Here is a 19,274-nt window from a genome sequence, read left to right as displayed (position 1 = left end):
TAATTTAAATATTTATAATTTAGTTTTTTTTTTTGTTTTTTTTTTTATGTTCTTACAAGTTATGTTTATTTATTTTTTATCCTTAAAATTTGTTAGATAGTATTTTTTCATTATTTAAAATATTATCTAAAATGTTTTATAAAGAACGTAAAAAATTAAAAAAAAATTGCATGAACTAAAAACTGAAGCATAATTTTATAAGGGACAAAAAAAACTAAAATCTAAATTACAAGAGAAAAAATATTTAAACTTAAAATTGTTAGTAAGAGTTTGGATTGATACACTCACTCTCTGGTACTATTTTCGATCTAAAAGTGTTAGTGTTCAAGGTTAACACATACAGATTAAGGAGTATTTAATAAATCTAAAATATTGAATAAGAAGTGACGACGTCTATAAAAATTTTATAATTTTTATTTGATGATAGAAAAGCGTATTAAAAAAAATGTTACAGAACGTTTGTTAACGATGAGGACAAATATCACACTGTCCTGTACCTTTGGGATTTAATTTGCTGAAAGCATTCTTGACGTTGAAATTTTTTCTCAATAAAAAGAACACCAAATACTATTAATTTACGTCAATCCAAAATGGGCAAAATCAAATTTTATCATCGCACTAGCAAATCTACAATTCTGTTTGCTTATGTTTTTAATAAAATATGGAAAGAAATAGGATAAAATATAGCATAAAGTGAAATGAAATAAAATTATAATGTTATTATTTAATCATTTTTTTATTAAAAATAAAATATTTATTACATACTTTCAGATTAGAAAAACCAAAAATTATTAAATAAAAGAAAATATATTTCATGAAATAGTGTTTTCATTGTTCATAATAGAATAAATTTTATGTTGTTTTGTTTAATTAAGAGATTATTTGTAGTTTTAGTTTAACGAATAAATTAATGTTAATTTAGCATTAATTTATGCTTCATGACGTGGGACTTTAATAAAGTTGTTCAAAGATAAGCAGCAAAAACAACTTTTTATAGTAATAAAAAATAATAGTTTTCTTTTGATCCTTCAACGTGGTTATTTTATAATATAGTATGATAATAAATTTTAATTTAATATAACATTTGATTCGTGCCTAGCTGCTGAGTGAAATGTATTTTTTTAGTAAGAATTGGACTGAAATTCTCTCAAAAGGTCATTTCATTTTAAAATATCTCGTATAATACGATACATTTTGGACAATGACAACGGAAAGGATTCAACACGAGTGATTTACACTTGTATTTTTTAAAATAAAGATGCGTATTCTAGTTTATATTTGTAAAGGTAATAATTTTAGTGTCGGTGTTCATTCTCAATAAAAGAATATTATTTTTTGACAAATAAATAAAATAAATATTTAAAAAGTTATATGATTTTTTAAGAAAAATTATATGAAATTAATAAAACAAAAATAATAATAAATATAAAATTATATAAAATATTTTAAATACTAATTATAATATATATGTATATATACTTGCATACTTACCTCGCACTAATCACATGATTAAAAAAAATATGAGTAGATACATGAAGTGAATCAGTTATTATATTATTAATGTACTATTAAAAAAAAGTATTATTGTACACATACACTTACTTATGTACAAAAATTCTGTGAAAAAAGTCAGCAAAAAAAATTCTCATATCTAGATTAAAACCTACATTTAATAGGTAAAAATATTATCCAGTATAGATGTCTATTAAATTTAATCATGATCCTTAGATAGGGTACCGGTACTGTAATGCGAGCCAGATATAATTGGGAAAAATGTATCATATGTGCAAGTGCGCAAGAGCCCCTATCTAATGTATATCTTTGTTTTAAATTATGTTTTGCGTAATATTAATGACGGCAGTCCTCTGGAGAGAACACGTTGAAATTATTGAAGGTGGCAAAATCATTTATAAAGACCAAAATCTTTTGCCAGTTGGGACAAGTTTGGCTCAATATTCCAATAAACCAGTTCAAGCATTTTTTTTCCTTGTGAAAAGGGCTCCATAATTGTTCGAGACAAATAAATTATGTTTTACATTGGTTGATACATGGTTGTCACCCTCATCCTTGCAATAATTAAGGCCGAGCCACCAAATTTGGAATAAAAAGCATCAAATAGCATTATTGTGGGGCAACCAATACTTGTACTGTTTCAATATTTATCAGTAAGGTTGTTGCTCAATTAAGAATGGAGTAAACAGTGTCTTACTCAGAAGAAAGTTATAAAAGCTACCAAAGGACATTTTATTCGTTTCTTTGTTTTTGGTTTTAGGATAAGCAACCAAAGTTAAAATTAACTGCAACAATGTCAGCCAAAAGAGATAAGGTGATGCTCAAGATTTAAGAAAGTTTGAACCGAACAAGCCAGCTACAAAATACATAAGAAACTTGTGTGCTAGACCTAGCTTCTACAATGAAGCAAGTTAAACCAAAGTTGGTTTGATATATAATAGGTATCCCACCAGCATATATTTATGAATTGATGCAATAAGTTGTCTAAGGTAAATCCTACTTAAAAAGACTTATTCACAGATGGTTTCCACGCTATTAGGAAAAAAAATCAGGTAATTATGGACCCAAAGGGGGAAAAAATGAATCAGTTATGTTTATAAGATCGCAACTAGAAATACCTCCATTCCCCTCTTTTCCCCTTCAGTTAGTATGCTAATATCAGAAAATATAATGTGGAATTAAAGTACGTTTCAATTTAGGGCAAGGTTCGAAGTTCTGTATGAGAATTCGAGATGAGGACATATGAATATTTGTCACAGCATAGATATGGAGGAGCAAGGCCCAGGTACTGTTTTTTTTTTTGGTCCAAACTAGCTCATGTTTAAAAGGTGCTATTTTGCTACTCTAGATCCATGATTTACTAGGCCCAGTTAATATTAAAGAAGGAGAATCATAAACTGGCTCCAGGCCTCAATGGGTTGGCTACTCAAGTTCAAGCTATTTGGGCTATAAATGAAGATAATGAAAATCCATACCTTTTCAGCAAGGGAAGCAACAAGTTAACGATGCCCCTTGTAAACCATTTGAAAATATAGTCATTTGCGTAAACTCTCTAATTAATTAAAGTTAAATATGTTACTATAAAAAAATTAAATATTTTTTTAATATTTGCAAGTAAAATAAATTAAATTTACTTTCGATCCCTTAAAAACAAATGTTCATGTTAATCTCTCGTTTATACAAATATGTTTGATGTAGTCCTTGTCCTTTATAAAAAAAATTCATTTGCCATTGATCCTTTATTTATAGAAATGAGACCACATGTGACACATTTTTATAAATACTTTATTTTTGGGATTTTAGAATATAACCTTATTCTTTGAAAAAGAAACACAAGAAAGAAAATTCGACTAGTCTATTGTCATGAAGAGGGATGGAAATAGGGAATGTTTTGCCACCAATCATGAATTTCATTTGAAAATTAAAATGTTTAACGGACCATATTATAATGTTGATTACCTGTTTTATTCTAACCACGGAGCTTATAGAACATCCTTGCTTTGAATCCAAAGCTTATGCGTCAGTATCTTTTTTATTTGTAGTATGAAAGCTGGCAATTCGAAGGATTGAGAAAATTCAAAGTTACCAATTAAGTGACGTATGGTGATAATCGAATCGTGCATGTTTCTACAAAATGGATCAAAATTCAAACCTTAACAATCCTTGCTAAGAAGATGATAATTCGTGACCATTCATCTAAAATTAATTACATAATAATGTTTTATGCCTATGGTATTATCAAAGTTGGGGAAAAAGTTCAACTTTAAAAAGAGTTATAATGTTAATTTGATACTGAAAAAAATGATTTAAAGATTGAAGGGAAAAGAGTGAAAAAATTCAACTTTATTTATGTGTGATATGTCATGAAATAGATGATAAGAAAGCTAATCATAAAAATTAAAGTTCATCCAATAAATATAGAAACACCAAGTTTCATTCAAAATATTCATAATTATGTCCATTTTGAAATAATCTAAGAACAAACAAAAAAATACATTTATATGAAAAACAAATTAAATATGATAAAATTAATTATTATAATTAAAAATTAGTTAGCGATCACGCATAATCATTTTAAAAAGTCGTATATATATATTTCTTTTAATCATTAAAATTGAAATATGACTCGATAATCTATATTTATAATTCTTATTTTGTATAGTAAGAAGAGTTTTGTTTGATATATTTGTATGCGTGTAAAAGTTTAATGTATATTCCATTTTTGGAATGTATAAGTGAGAGAGAGAAATGATTGACGTGACAAATAATATGATTAAAAATAAATAAAGAAATATAAAAATGAGATAAAAAATACGATGAAAGAAAAGTTAGATGTAAAAAAACGCTGAATATCTTTTGTTTTGTTGGGGGAGCATAGTCTCGTTTAGATTTATTTTTATTTTTATTTGTAAATGGAGGGAAAATAGATGTTTGTGCTGTTGTGAGCAGATTTCATTTTCGGGAGGATGTCTCTTTTTGAAAGAGGAGAGGTAGAGCAAGTTTTTGGCTTGGTTTATGGCACTTCTTGTGCTAAAACTGAGACATGATTATAATTAAAAAAATTGTTGGCTTTAAAATAAATCTCTCTCTATATATATATAATAACCTATATATGATCTGGTTTAATTTGTATTGTAGTTGAGATGTGAATCCCTAAATACATTGTAAATTGCCAAATTTTCAATCACTCTGTTAGCATTCAACTAAGACCCATTATTAAAAGAATTTTATACAGAATGGTTATATTAGATTTTAATTTGAATTTATAAATATTTGGATGTTAATTCATTGTTATTAATCTTAAATTAGTTGTTCACGTGTTTATAAAGATTTCTCTTATGATCATATAAGAGAGTATTCTCATAAGATTCATATTATATTTATATTTATACATGAGACTAATCACTGTTTTAATCTCTAGTTTTAGTTTTGGGTGCGTAACTTTTTTTCCTTAAAATTTAAAAATGTTTTTTTTAATTCTTGAATTTTGAAAAAATTATTTTTTTAATCTCTGGCATAATAAATTAATATTTCGTGGCAGTTTTTAAGTACTTTGTGATAATTTTTTTGATACTTTGTGATAATTTTTAAATGTAAATTCAAGTAACTAAAAAATAAAAATTAATTCAAGACAACTAAAAATCATTACAAACTGTTAATTTATTATGTTAGAGACTAAAAAATACAATTTTTAAAATTTAAGGATTAAAAAATCATTTTTAAATTTCAAAGACTAAAAAAATTACATATCTCAAATTTAAAAACTAAAATAGTAATTAAAACATATATATATAAACATCTATTCAGCCAACAACTTACTTTTTTTGGGGTTTTTCTCCCTTACTAAATATGTGTCACAGGGTCAATTAATAACCTTCATAATAAAATATGATTCTTCTATTTTATTGAGAGAAATAAATAGTATTATGAGTAAAGACTAACAAGTATTTATATCTTTTAAGCTTGACGCTTGATAAAAAGAATAATATATTTTCAGATAAAATTATTAAAAGAATTATTTGACCTAATAACGAATGTTTATACCTTTTAAACTCGTTGTCTAAGAGAATGTAAATTATATATTAAGATGATGAAGATAAAGATTTGGTCGTAGTCACAAATAGGTTCTTTGGTGGACCTAACTCTAATAGATAATCAAGTAAGCTTTGAGTAATACAATACTTAGACTCATTCGTATTTATTGTTAAGTCAACATTATAAGTCAACCATGACAATTAGTTTACACATTTACATGATTAAGGCACAATAAGCACCTCTTTCCTTTCACACATGAAAAAGAAACAAATACATGCCACCCCTAAAAAAGGCAAGAATTATTACAAGATGAAATAGGTGTGATTTTCCTTGATCATGACAAGTCATGCATAGTAGACCTTATTGGATTTCTTCAATTCTTAGCTGACTTTATAATTCCTCAATGAGTGTATTCTTTAACATGAACATAAGTATAATTTTTTATTAATCTCTTTGACAATTTGTTTGATGCAACATTTAAGAGCAACAAATATATTCATTCTTTAATACAAGTCATGTTAGCGTTGATTAATATATTGAACAATATACAAGTGATAAGAATTCATATATCTAATGTCTTAAGACTTTGAGTTGAATATGGTATGTGACTTATTTATGTGATTGATTTATGATTTAATGGGGAGATCTCCTCGTATCATTTCATATTTTATTACAAAAAATGTTATAATGGATGGTGCAACAACATGATTTATCGATTGAGTGTTTTTTCAATTTTTGAGACTCGTTTATTTTCCTAGTCATAGAAATTTGGCTTATTATTTCATTTTCTTTCTATCCTAAATTTACTCAATCAAACATAAAAACCTTGTTTATATTAAATTTTTTATAGGTGAGAAATTTCATGAAAATAATGAAGATTGAGAAAGGATTTTTATAACTTCCAATGCACAAATTTGACGAAGTTCCCAATTTTATTAAAATGAATGTTCAAATATTAATTCACTCGTAGTTTTGTTGCACGATTAATTATTCACTGGTTGGTGACGTACATGTGGGAATGGAGGAATATCTAGTTGATTTTTTATAGCTTTATGAAGGAAATGAGGTCTGAATAAAACCACAGAGCATATGATTGTCCATCATGCATCAAACAACTACCAAAACTTTGCTAGCATATAGTAATTACTATGAAGTAACAAATTTTACAAACCTTTTCACCTATTTTAAAAAAATTCTTTACATTTGAAGATAATGATCCTTGTTAGATTATTTTGTAATGTTTAGTTGATACCTAGCAAGGAACTGTGAAACTATTAAAATATGCTACCATCTGTTTTACTTTGAGCTTGTTATCATTGATTGGATGCTTAAAAGAAGATGCCCACTTCCTCCATAATTTGCTCTCACGAGCTTTAGTGGATTAAGACATGCTCAACTAGTACCTATTATGCTGACTCCTTTTGGAAATATAAAACAAACCACATGGGAAGGTAGATACTTCGGGGACTTGGACATAGAGAGGCCTTGGTAAAGTTGGGTGGAATTGATGAAGGGCACGCAGGAGCTACTTGTATAACTTCAAAAGGCCTAAAAAGAATCTATTGATGCTTTCACTTAGCTTTTCACATGGTTGTTTGAACTTTGGAATCTTGGGATGCTATTGTTGCATCTTAAATTCGCAAAAGCAGCTGTATGATGGAAAAGACCCGTAAGTATCTACTTTTTGTCCCGGGAGAATTTATTTGGGTTTGGTACCCTTTCACTAAGCATATATACTTTATAGGATGCATCAATGTTAATGACCCTATAGGAGATCGAATAGGAGAAGGGTAGAAAATGAAAGCCCTTGGTTAATTTTCATTATTATTATACATTAGAAAATGCCCCTTGAAAGTGAGTTTTTGCTTAAAACGAATAAGAGTGAAATAATCCTTAATTTAATAATCCATCGTGATTTTGACGTACGTATTAAATAATCTTAAAAATAAATATAACTAATTTTACTTATTCACTTCACATACATGATTTTTCCCTTATAGGTTATAGCCAATAGGTCTACATCTATTTGAGGATTCAAGCGACTATAAAATAATTATTTGGTACAGCTATGAAATTGTAGACGGAAAAAAATGGTTCAAGGGGCCAATTTCCAATTAAGTGTATTGTAACATCCCTGCAAAAAGAGTGCTCTAACACAAAGCCATGATGGCGCAATTTCTTGTTCGTTTCAAGGGAGCAGACGCATTATAAAAAGATAAAACCGTCGTTGGATTCGATAACAAGAGCCTAGTCCTAGTCAATTGTAATACAAGAAAGCCCTCTTTATGCATTGTTTATCTGATACCATGTACTATATGATATAAAATAGCTGATTACTCATTACTTGTAACTAAAAATAATAATAATAATCACAACATACAAACATGAATATGAAATACAGTGGTTGGCTCACAGGTATCGATCCCTTTCTCTACATCATTTGCAACAAAAAATAATTTATTCCTCACAGGGAATATGTATATTACACTAAATTGACAATAGGATTGAAATAGAAATTATTGATTTAGTAATTAGTATTATATTTTCATAAACTATTGATTTAGTGTCATATTGTTTTCTAGTATATCGTTAAATTGGCCCATCAAACTTCAACCAAGAGGACGGAGCAGGCTTTTATTTTTCTATTCATGTGATGGGTTGTCGATGTGCAGTGCTCTTGTTATTGGCAAAAGAAGTGCACTAGTATTGAAATGTTTAAACTTCATTATGCAAGACAAGAAGTTGCAAACAAAATAGAAAAAAGACAAAGCTAACATGTCAAATCCAATCCAACAACTCATGCTTTCCTGTATAGACCGGAAGCACAACACAATGGATGCTATTTTATGATTTTCTTTTTTCTTTATTTTTTTAGAAGATGCCATTTTATGAGTTTAGTTGTTGAATAATAATAGTAACAAGTAGCAAGTTAGAACCTTTTCCTTTCACTTTTCTACGAGCTTTTGACTTCAATACCATTAGGCTGAAAACAAGTTCGTTTAGCTGGTGTAATCCATTATGGTACCGAACCAATATTCCGTAGTGTTTGATTGCTTTGCTTTACAAACAGAAATTTAATTAATTTAATTTAATGGACCAGCACAAGGACAAGAAACTGTGCAAAAAGTATTTACTGTTTCATTAGACATTGTTTGGTTGTTCCTGATAGCAGGGGAACATTCTCCTTTAAACCAGACTCATAATAATTAGTCCACAGCGGAATCTTCCAAATTCATTGGAGAATAAAACCCTGTATACTTGCTTGTTCAGTTGCTTTAAGGCAGGGAAAAGTGGTATCCTCAGAGAGAGAAAGAGAGTGAGAGGCTCATCAAATATTAAAATAAAGCAAAAAAAAAACTAATTTTTTTTTGCTATAACAACAATGCCACTCAACCTAGAGTCATTTCCTTGTTTGCTTTCAAGGGTTTGTTCTATTTATGCACTGAAATGGGTATGCCAGATTGCTTTCTGATTCTTTCTTCTCTATCTAATGGATTCGTGCTGTCTCGCAGCTGAGCATGGATATCTACTCTACTCTCTTTCTGTTCTGACTGCTGAAGTTTTTGTATGGTATTTTGTTCTGAGGATAGTAGTGATTGCGATCAAAATCTGGGTTTCTTCCACTTTCAGTTATGGGTAGTAACAGCAGAGGAAAGGATGGTGAAGGCACTTCTGGAGTTAAAAAGGATGAGTACGAACAAGACATCAAATTTCTGCCACCTGAAGTGCTTTATGGCAATACTAATGGATTCACTGATCCATTGGTGGTTCAGTTACCTCCACATGGCCCTGGACCATATGAGCCACCACCTCCTTTGCTCATACAACCCCAGGTCAGAGTTAGATGATCCTTTGTTAATTTCTTTTATTGAAAAAAATAAATAGGATAGGTGGTGTTTAATGTTATAGTTTTATACAGTATATCCATGAGGGGAAAGAAAGAAATTTGATCAAAGCAATAAGAAATAAGCTTCCTATCAAGGTGGGATGCTTCTCAACCTTCTCTAGACTGCTTTTACCGTTTAACAGTGATTTGTGGAATTGGAATGGTACAAGTAAAGTCAGATTTTAGGTTATGGTACAAAGATCAGAGTAATCTTTCAAGTTTTAGAATTTTAAGGTGGATTTAATATTTTGAATACTAATTTTGTTTATCATTCATATGGGAAACTCTGCTGGTGGTCTTATAGGGAACTGTTATGAGATGTATTGGCCGAAGAAATTTATAATGAGACTTAATACATGCATGCTATTGCAACATTAGTTCACTCCCAGGTAATATATATAAAAATTTAAGCAATTACAATAAGGATTTAATGCTTTTAATCTGATGAAGAATTTACAAGTTAAGAGTTAGTGTCATTGAATGAAGCTAGTTTGACAATAAATATCTTGAGGGGCACAACACAATGAACGTTTACGATGAAACATCAAATTTAAAATGCCTGTTTTTCAAGGTCCCTGTGGCTGCCATGCAAATGCAAAGACCAGCAGCGGTAGCGCAATCCCTGCCACAAAATGGATATGTAGAATCTGTGATTCATGAAAGGCTGAAAAGTGTGAGGATAACATGGAACCATGCAGCCACGGATGTTGCTATTGCAGGATCATGGGATAACTGGAAGACCACGTAACATCTACACACTTTTAAATTCCAACTATAGTTCTTGCTTTTACTTCATCTTATGAAATGATGAACTTTTACCTTGTCCTGTCAGGGAGCCCCTGATGAGAGTAGATCAAAATTTTGTCATTGTTAAAACACTCCCGATAGGTATCTATCATTACCGTTTCATTGTAGATGGCTACTTGACACATGCTCCAGAGTTCCCATCGGCTTCTGATGATTCAGGTTATGGCTACAATATATTGGATTTGCAGGTAATTAATTTCATGGTTTACTTTATTAGTTTATTTTTCAGGAAATGCTGATGATCATGTTGATTACATCTTCACCAGTGTTTTCTTTTACTATAAACTTTAACACGATCATCAATTCAGTTGACAGTTTGGCTTTATTTTGACAATATTTATTCAGCAGTACTTACTAAATTCATTTAGACACACGTTGAATCATTTTTTGTCAAAATTTGTTGTCTGATGAGGAAACTCATCATGCCTGAGTGGAAGGTCTCATAATAAACTAGAATAGACTATAGAGCTGCATGCTTGGCACAGAAGTAGAATTTCATATGGCATGGTAGATAGAAAATTTCTACGTTACTGTCCCAACCTTGTTTGCTAATTGGTCGGTGCTTACGGGAAGATTGAGGAATATACGTGTCCTTTCTAATTTACCTAATGGTAGTTCTGGCTGAACAAAAAAATAAAAAAACTAATGGTAGTTCTAAATTCTGACTCTGACTTCACTTACTATGTGATGCAAGTTGTACTGGTGAGTTTCAGAATACAGATATTCAATTATTGAAACGAAACCTGTCCTGCTGATTAGCTGAGTATATTTTTCAAATAAACAATATATAACGACTCACGAGTTGAATTGAAGTGTGATCTAGTTAGTAGAAAGAGTTAGTCTCACATAATATAGATGTTTCGTTATAAGAAACCAGAAAGTGTTTTAATCTTGAAAGTTGAAACAAATTAACTTAAAGCCGCAAGATGGTTATGTTTATTTGATGATGATAATATACCTTGTCGTTAATTTCCTCATAAATGATCCCCTACTGAAGCGTAACTACTGCAGCGGTGGTTGTTCTGAGATCATATGAGCAGGATGAACTAGAATAAGTTTGCAAGTTCATAGTGTTGGATTGTAACTGTTCTTAGTTTAGATTGATTTCAACAGTCTTCTATCCATTGCTAGAAAATTTTGTTTACACACAAGTGTATTGAATGAGTTAACATCCCAAAAATATGGTCATAACTTACAATCCCTTCAACTCGTGCAATTCATCTATATATACAAAGATAGCCTCACCTAGCTTCTTGTTTAAACCATTTTTACAGGATTATATCCCAGAAATAGTTGCAAACTTCTCCGATTTTGAAGATCCTCCATCACCACCATCGAGTTATGATAACACATACTTAAATGAAGAGGAGTTCAGCAAGCCCCCGCCAGAATTACCACCTCAACTACCAGTGGCAATAAGACATGAGGCTTCTTCATCCGCAAGTGGTAGTCGTTTTGTCCCTAGGCCCACGCATTTGGAACTGAATCATCTATACATCCACAAAACTGATAGGGGTCAATTTGTGGCACTACGATCAACTTACAAGTTTCAACACAAATATATTACTACGGAACTGTACAAGTCCTTACGCAGGGAAAGATGATGAAGCATTAAGATTTTTGTCTGCTATTGAACTTGCCTCGTCTAAGCTGCCCTTATGAGAACACTTGTTAAGGTCATTAATTTAATGTGTAGAAAATTGATTGGAATAGGTAAATGAAAAATTGCTTTCCATGTAAAAAACTTAAGGGAATGTTATTTTATTCTGGCAGTCCGCAGTCAATATATACAATACATTTCATACTAGTGTTTTTTTTATAAGCAGCATACTCGTAGTAGTTGACTAGTTGTCCTTCTTTCAAGGTATTACAATTTGAAATTGGATATGCTAGCTTATTGCACATGCTGTGATGAAGATCCAGTGGTTACTCTAGCATATAATGGCTGACACTAATGAACTATGACTTTCTTCCCCTATTCTCTGTTGTGCTCTCAGATGATGCCATCAGCTTCTGAAACCGACCAATTGCCAAATGGCAAATGCCCAGGTTTTATCATGGGTAATTTCGATGGTTGAACTTGAACATACATTAAGAGCCATTTAAATGCTTTAAAATAAGGGACAGATATATAAAAGTGAAATGGCAATTCCTCCCCTGGCGATGGCTAAATTCGACACCTAAATGTTCATACTATGCATAGCACTACTGTTATCTGAGTACACTTGTTTCCACCACTTTCTACTTCTGATAAATGAGACTAACCTTTTTTTCATATTGGTTAAAATTCCACAGACCATTACATTTCTTTACTTTTACTCGCAATAATTTGTATCTATAGAAGTTACAGATTGCTCAGTGTCGAAGGTCATATTCAATTTTTTGAGTACAACTGTTGCACTATACATCATTAAGTCTGAATATTGCAAGTAACCTAATATGATAAAGATGTCAACCATATTTTCTCCTAAATATGAAAAAACTGCAGTTCTATAGTATACCAATGATCTAAACCTCTTTGCCTTTTCTTTTTCCTGTTTTATAAACAAGGAGCAGAAAGAAATAAAAATCTCGGACTACAAAATTCCTTTGTTAATTTTCCATGTAACAGTCAACCATCTCAACTTAGCAGTTTCGGTGTTCGGTCATTAAAATAACTATTATGCATCGATCAACAACGTGTGCTATTCTTGAAACAACAAGCAGCGAATCCAACAGGGTAAGAAAAATATCTTATTTGTTCTTGATTCTTCTCCTTTTGTTTTCAATCTGAAAACGTACAAGGGTTATCAAACTGCCACTCTGAAGTAGCTTTTTCAATCCGACTTTCATAGTGGTAGGACTGAACTCTAGTTCATTACAACGAGCCATAATATAATGTCCATACATATATGTGAAAAAGAAACAAGTTCTCTACTGAAGTTTGAGAATGAGAAGTAAAGTGCTTAAAATTCGTGAATTAACATGTGAAGATCGAGGAGTAGAGTAGACAACGAAGTGCTGTCTCATCGAACAGGTACCTTAATCCAACCATTTGCAAAAGCAATTGCCAAGATTACAAAAGGAGTTGACATACCAAATATGATAATGTAAGGAAGAGGGGTCTTCATGGGATTCTCTCCTTCCCTTTCTCCTGCTGTCTGCCAATACCTGCGCACATTCAATAGAAAGGCTTTGGGAAACATACGAGGTGACCAGAAAATTAAGGAAATGGAAAAAATAAAACTTATGAATTGTTACTGTTGTGGTTCTTCCTCTCTGGTTATGAATTTCTTCTTTCCTCCTTTCTTGGCTTGTTCATCTCCACCACCTAATAGAATCAGATCCACATTCCTAAGTTTATCATCTCAACCTCATTTAATTCACAAGGATGGGATAATAGTTATATAGAACTGAAGCAAAGGGAAGTGAGTGATTGCATGTATGTTACCTAATTTAGCATGAACTTTGACACCGGTAACATTAGTTCTGGGGGAGTATAAACCTAGAGAAAATGATGGTGATTTTGGCAGAAATGAAGTTTTGAAGGAAAAGGGAGAAGATAGAGTGAGTTTGGCAGCCATGTTGATGTTTTTGTGCTGCAAATGCAATGTCATCACATATGTTCCCTTCTCTTGGCTTGGATTTTGTTGTGTTGTGGATCCTACCCTTATCTAGCCAGCTAATGACCTGGCGTCCATGCAGCCACTTCTTTATTGTAATTTACCTTTTCTTTCTATTAGTATTTTAGATTGTAAATTGCACAATTTAAATATTTATTTTTTATATTTAAAATTTATAATAAATAAATACTTTGGATACATAAATTATAATTTAAATTTTCATAAATAATAACAAGGTTTTTTTAATTGTTAACAATTTTTTTTACAAAAATTATTGTCATTCAATTCAAAGATAAAAATAGAATATGGTAATTTAAAAGAAAAAACGTATATCATGCCAACAACGACAAAAAAAGTGGTTAAAAATTATCGAGTATACAGGTTTAGAAGTTTTATTAGAAAATAGATTTTTTTAAAAGTTATCATCAAAGTTAGATTAAACATTAAAAATAAACTCATATCATATTTTTAAACTTAGTTTATTTATTTATCATCCAATATAGTGATTTATTTTTTTATATATTATAATTTACTTTATATAGTATTTTTTATTCTATTAGTTTATTTTAGTCCATATAAAAAGAAGTTAGATTTATATAAAATTATAATATCAAATTAGTATCTTTTCATTCATAATATCAAATAGGTTTTGAATTTTTTGAATAGGTAAGATTTATTTAAATATCCAAAGTTGAATTTTGTTGTTTATAATGATTTTTTATTTTAATCCTTGAATTTATTAGAAAAAAATAAGATTTTGATTTCAATTAATATGGAACTCTATTAAGAGATAAATAAAATTTGAACAAAAATTATTTTGTCAACAATCAAACTTAAATATTATTGAATATTCAATTTTAATTTTATCATGATAATTCTATTTATCTTGAACATAAGGATACCTATAGTAATTTAGAGGAGTTAAATTTTTTTATTTTTATTGATAAATCTTAACAATTAATATGTTAAGTTCTATCTTTAACATAAGATACATATCGGAGGAGTTACAAATTTTTTAATTTTTATTGATAAATTTTAACAATTAGTATGTTAAGTTAGCCCATAACCTCTTTTATCACTATAACCCTTGTGCCCCTCCCAATTACAAATTTTTTGAGTTTTCAGTGACAGCAATTTTCTTTTACTCCACTTTCATGTAAACAAGCATCCTGCGATTAAACGGTTAAATGATTCCTAGTTAGAGTTGCGAAAAGCATGATACTCTGCTACAGGCGATTGTTACACAATGCAAGTCATGCTCGTTCTACCCAGTTAGCTTTGTCAGAGCAGTTGCTACATCACTGCAACTCATCTCACCACCACCTCCATTTTCCACCTTTGAATTTGGACTATAATCGATACAGAGATTCTTGCACCGTGGAAGATGCCCATCAGCTTCATCTGCAGATCTACAAAACTGGGCTCACCAGTGATGTTTTCTGGTGTAATACTCTTGTCAACATATTTGTCAGAGCTGGCAATCTGGTTTCCGCACAGAAACTGTTTGATGAAATGCCCCAAAAGAACCTCGTTTCTTGGTCTTGTTTGGTTTCTGGGTATGCACAAAATGGCATGCCTGATGAGGCATGTATGTTATTCAGAGGGATCATTTCAGCTGGTCTCTTACCAAACCACTATGCTATTGGTAGTGCTCTTCGAGCATGCCAGGAGCTTGGTCCAAATATGCTTAAACTCGGGATGGAGATTCATGGCTTAATTTCCAAATCTCCGTATGCTTCAGACATGGTGTTGTCTAATGTGCTCATGTCCATGTATTCACATTGCTCAGCTTCCATTGATGATGCCCGTCGTGTTTTTGAAGAAATAAAAATGAAAACTTCTGCATCCTGGAATTCTATCATTTCGGTCTATTGTCGTAGGGGAGATGCAATTTCTGCTTTTAAGCTATTTTCAAGCATGCAAAGGGAAGCTACAGAACTTAACTGCAGGCCTAATGAATATACCTTCTGTAGCTTAGTAACTGTTGCATGCTCTCTGGTTGACTGTGGACTGACTTTGCTTGAGCAGATGCTGGCCAGGATTGAAAAATCTAGCTTTGTAAAAGATTTGTATGTTGGTAGTGCATTGGTCAGCGGGTTTGCAAGGTATGGTTTAATAGATTCTGCTAAAATGATATTTGAGCAGATGGATGATCGTAATGCAGTGACTATGAATGGGTTAATGGTTGGACTGGCAAGGCAGCACCAGGGTGAAGAAGCAGCTAAGATATTCAAGGAAATGAAAGATTTAGTTGAAATAAATGCATCATCTTATGCAGTTCTTTTAAGTGCTTTTACTGAATTTTCAAATTTAAAGGAAGGGAAGAGAAAGGGTCAAGAGGTTCATGCTTATCTGATTCGCAATGCCTTGGTTGATGTCTGGATTTTGATTGGAAATGCTCTCGTCAATTTGTATGCAAAATGCAATGCCATTGATAATGCTCGGTCAATTTTTCAACTCATGCCCAGTAAAGATACTGTTTCATGGAACTCTATAATCTCTGGCCTTGACCACAATGAGCGATTTGAGGAAGCAGTTGCATGTTTCCACACAATGAGGAGAAATGGAATGGTGCCATCAAAATTCTCAGTTATTAGTACTTTGAGTTCATGTGCTAGTTTGGGTTGGATCATGTTAGGACAACAGATACACGGTGAAGGGATAAAATGCGGGCTTGATTTGGACGTTTCAGTTTCAAATGCTCTTCTAACATTATATGCTGAAACTGATTGTATGGAGGAATATCAGAAAGTTTTCTTTCTAATGCCAGAGTATGATCAAGTTTCTTGGAATTCTTTTATTGGTGCACTAGCAACTTCAGAGGCGTCAGTTTTACAGGCTATAAAATATTTCCTGGAGATGATGCAAGCTGGATGGAAACCCAACAGAGTAACATTTATAAATATTTTATCTGCAGTTTCTTCTCTTTCTCTTCTTGAACTGGGCCGTCAAATTCATGCTTTAATCTTAAAGCACTCTGTCGCTGATGACAATGCTATTGAGAATACACTTCTAGCTTTCTATGGAAAGTGTGAGCAGATGGAGGACTGTGAAATTATCTTTTCTAGAATGTCTGAGCGAAGAGATGAAGTCAGTTGGAATGCCATGATTTCTGGATATATACACAATGGCATCCTGCATAAGGCCATGGGTTTGGTATGGCTTATGATGCAAAAGGGCCAAAGATTGGATGATTTCACGCTTGCTACTGTTCTTAGTGCCTGTGCTTCAGTTGCAACATTAGAGCGTGGTATGGAAGTACATGCATGTGCCATAAGAGCTTGTTTAGAAGCTGAAGTTGTTGTTGGTAGTGCACTAGTTGACATGTATGCAAAATGTGGAAAGATAGATTATGCATCAAGATTCTTTGAATTGATGCCTGTGAGGAACATATATTCTTGGAATTCAATGATTTCTGGTTATGCACGCCATGGACATGGAGGAAAAGCTCTAAAGCTTTTTACACAAATGAAACAGCATGGCCAATTGCCAGATCATGTCACCTTTGTTGGGGTCCTATCAGCTTGTAGTCATGTAGGTTTAGTTGATGAAGGATTTGAGCATTTCAAATCAATGGGTGAAGTATATGAACTAGCTCCTCGAATAGAGCACTTCTCTTGTATGGTAGACCTCCTTGGGCGGGCAGGTGATGTTAAGAAGCTGGAGGAATTCATCAAAACAATGCCAATGAATCCTAATGCCCTTATTTGGAGAACAATTTTAGGAGCATGTTGTCGAGCTAATAGCCGAAATACAGAGCTAGGGCGTAGGGCTGCCAAGATGCTTATTGAGTTAGAGCCGCTGAACGCAGTGAACTATGTGCTTCTTTCTAACATGCATGCTGCTGGTGGGAAGTGGGAAGATGTGGAAGAGGCTAGGTTGGCAATGAGGAATGCAGAAGTTAAGAAGGAAGCTGGGTGTAGTTGGGTCACCATGAAGGATGGAGTTCATGTGTTTGTGGCTGGAGATCAAACACACCCAGAAAAAGAAAAAATCTATGACAAACTCAAGGAGATAATGAACAAAATGAGGGACCTGGGATATGTGCCTGAAACCAAATATGCACTCTATGATCTTGAGCTTGAAAACAAAGAAGAGCTTCTCAGCTATCATAGTGAGAAACTAGCGATTGCTTTTGTTCTCACTCGCCAATCTGAGCTACCTATTAGGATAATTAAGAACCTTCGGGTTTGTGGTGACTGTCACACTGCTTTCAAATACATATCAAATATTGTTAATCGACAGATAATTTTACGAGATTCAAATAGATTTCACCATTTTGATGGTGGCATATGTTCTTGTCAGGATTATTGGTGACTGATGCTAAAAATTATGGAAGTATTGCCTATGATTCCTCTCTACTTTGGCTACGAGGAAATTTGGTTGTAACATTTTCAAGTGTAAGAGATATTAATTGTTAAATAGTGAAAAAAAAAAGAGAAGGAATAAGTATGGAGAGAAAAAATGGGACATGGAGATAGAAGAGAAGCCATATATGTCTGGAAGCGCCACTAAGATGTATATAGGATTAGATGCCATTTTTGGGAACTCTGTCTTAACTTATGAAATTAGTCAGTTATCCAAACTATAAAACAGATTGGACATTGTTGCCACGCTCCCAAGTGTCCCAACTATCCTTTTTATCATTAATTTTTTTTTCTTAATGGGAAAAAAGTTTGGTTAGGTACATTGCTTTAACGCATTGTGTTGTTTTTCCGACCTGAATTCAATTGAGTTCATTTTTATACATGTCTCGTTGACGTAACCTTAACGAAGTCCTCATTAAAAAGTTAAAAAAAAAAAAAAAAACTTTAGCAAAGTCCTAAAAGGCATATATAAAAAGTGTGTTCATGTACGTGTCTAAGCAGTTTTTTTAGCAATGTTTTGAAAATTAGTTCAAGAAGGTGCAAACCGGCCGGGTTCATGCTCAAATTGGTGACCCGCTGATCTAGATCAGGTCACACATCTTTGGATTTTCTTTTTTTCAAATTTATGAAAAAGTTCATTTTATTCTTTTTTTTATTTTTTATCTTATAAATATTTCCAAAGAAGTTTATACAAACAGACAGAGACTCAGATATATAAGGTGGCAATGTGTTTTGATCCTATATCTTAAATTATTTTAAGCTGTCAAATTATATACTAAAACTAGGAAAAATTAGAACAAACAAAGTTCTAAAATATAACTAAAGGAACTTATATCCACTTCTATTTATTAATAATTAATTATATGACATATTTTGAGTCACCAAATTATTGTTTTGAAGTATTAATTGATTTTGTTAATAAGTAAATATTAGAAGAAGATCTAATTAGTCATTTTAGTAAGATTTTTTTTTGAATTACTTCTTTATTTACAAGATTTTAATTCGAAATCTTGAATAAAATAGAACAACTAACATATTAATTGAATAATATGATATGACTTTTAG

At 31.7% G+C, this 19,274-nt stretch overlaps 3 protein-coding genes across 6 annotated transcripts; 2 read left to right on the top strand and 1 right to left on the bottom strand.

Annotated features, from left to right (window-relative positions):
- The first annotated feature begins 8,452 nt into the window (after positions 1-8,452).
- On the top strand, positions 8,453-12,044 carry LOC100801399 (SNF1-related protein kinase regulatory subunit beta-2). Of its 4 annotated transcripts, XM_014767211.3 has the most exons (6): positions 8,453-8,971; positions 9,060-9,380; positions 9,467-9,529; positions 10,005-10,177; positions 10,266-10,428; positions 11,515-12,044. In XM_014767211.3, exons 2-6 carry the CDS (start codon positions 9,180-9,182, stop codon positions 11,842-11,844), a joined length of 930 nt encoding a protein of 309 aa, XP_014622697.1. In that variant the 5' UTR covers positions 8,453-8,971; positions 9,060-9,179; the 3' UTR covers positions 11,845-12,044. The 4 variants fall into 4 exon arrangements, with proteins under 4 accessions (XP_014622697.1, XP_040865108.1, XP_040865110.1 ...); XM_041009174.1 differs by having other exon boundaries at positions 8,454-9,380; XM_041009176.1 differs by lacking the exon at positions 9,467-9,529 and having other exon boundaries at positions 8,517-8,971.
- Positions 12,045-12,960: 916 nt separating this feature from the next.
- Positions 12,961-13,857, bottom strand: LOC100810445 (uncharacterized). The gene is made up of 3 exons (XM_003545397.5): positions 13,671-13,857; positions 13,481-13,550; positions 12,961-13,390 (listed from the first exon to the last, which is right to left on the bottom strand). Exons 1-3 carry the CDS (start codon positions 13,834-13,836, stop codon positions 13,246-13,248), a joined length of 381 nt encoding a protein of 126 aa, XP_003545445.1. The 5' UTR covers positions 13,837-13,857; the 3' UTR covers positions 12,961-13,245.
- Positions 13,858-14,906: 1,049 nt separating this feature from the next.
- LOC100800858 (putative pentatricopeptide repeat-containing protein At5g09950) lies at positions 14,907-18,455 on the top strand. The gene has a single exon (XM_003545018.4). It carries the CDS (start codon positions 15,058-15,060, stop codon positions 18,157-18,159), a length of 3,102 nt encoding a protein of 1,033 aa, XP_003545066.1. The 5' UTR covers positions 14,907-15,057; the 3' UTR covers positions 18,160-18,455.
- Positions 18,456-19,274: the final 819 nt, after the last annotated feature.

This window comes from Glycine max, chromosome 14 (assembly GCF_000004515.6).
Source record: "Glycine max cultivar Williams 82 chromosome 14, Glycine_max_v4.0, whole genome shotgun sequence".
Lineage (NCBI taxonomy): Eukaryota > Viridiplantae > Streptophyta > Magnoliopsida > Fabales > Fabaceae > Glycine > Glycine max.
This window is presented reverse-complemented; position numbering and strand designations above follow the sequence as displayed.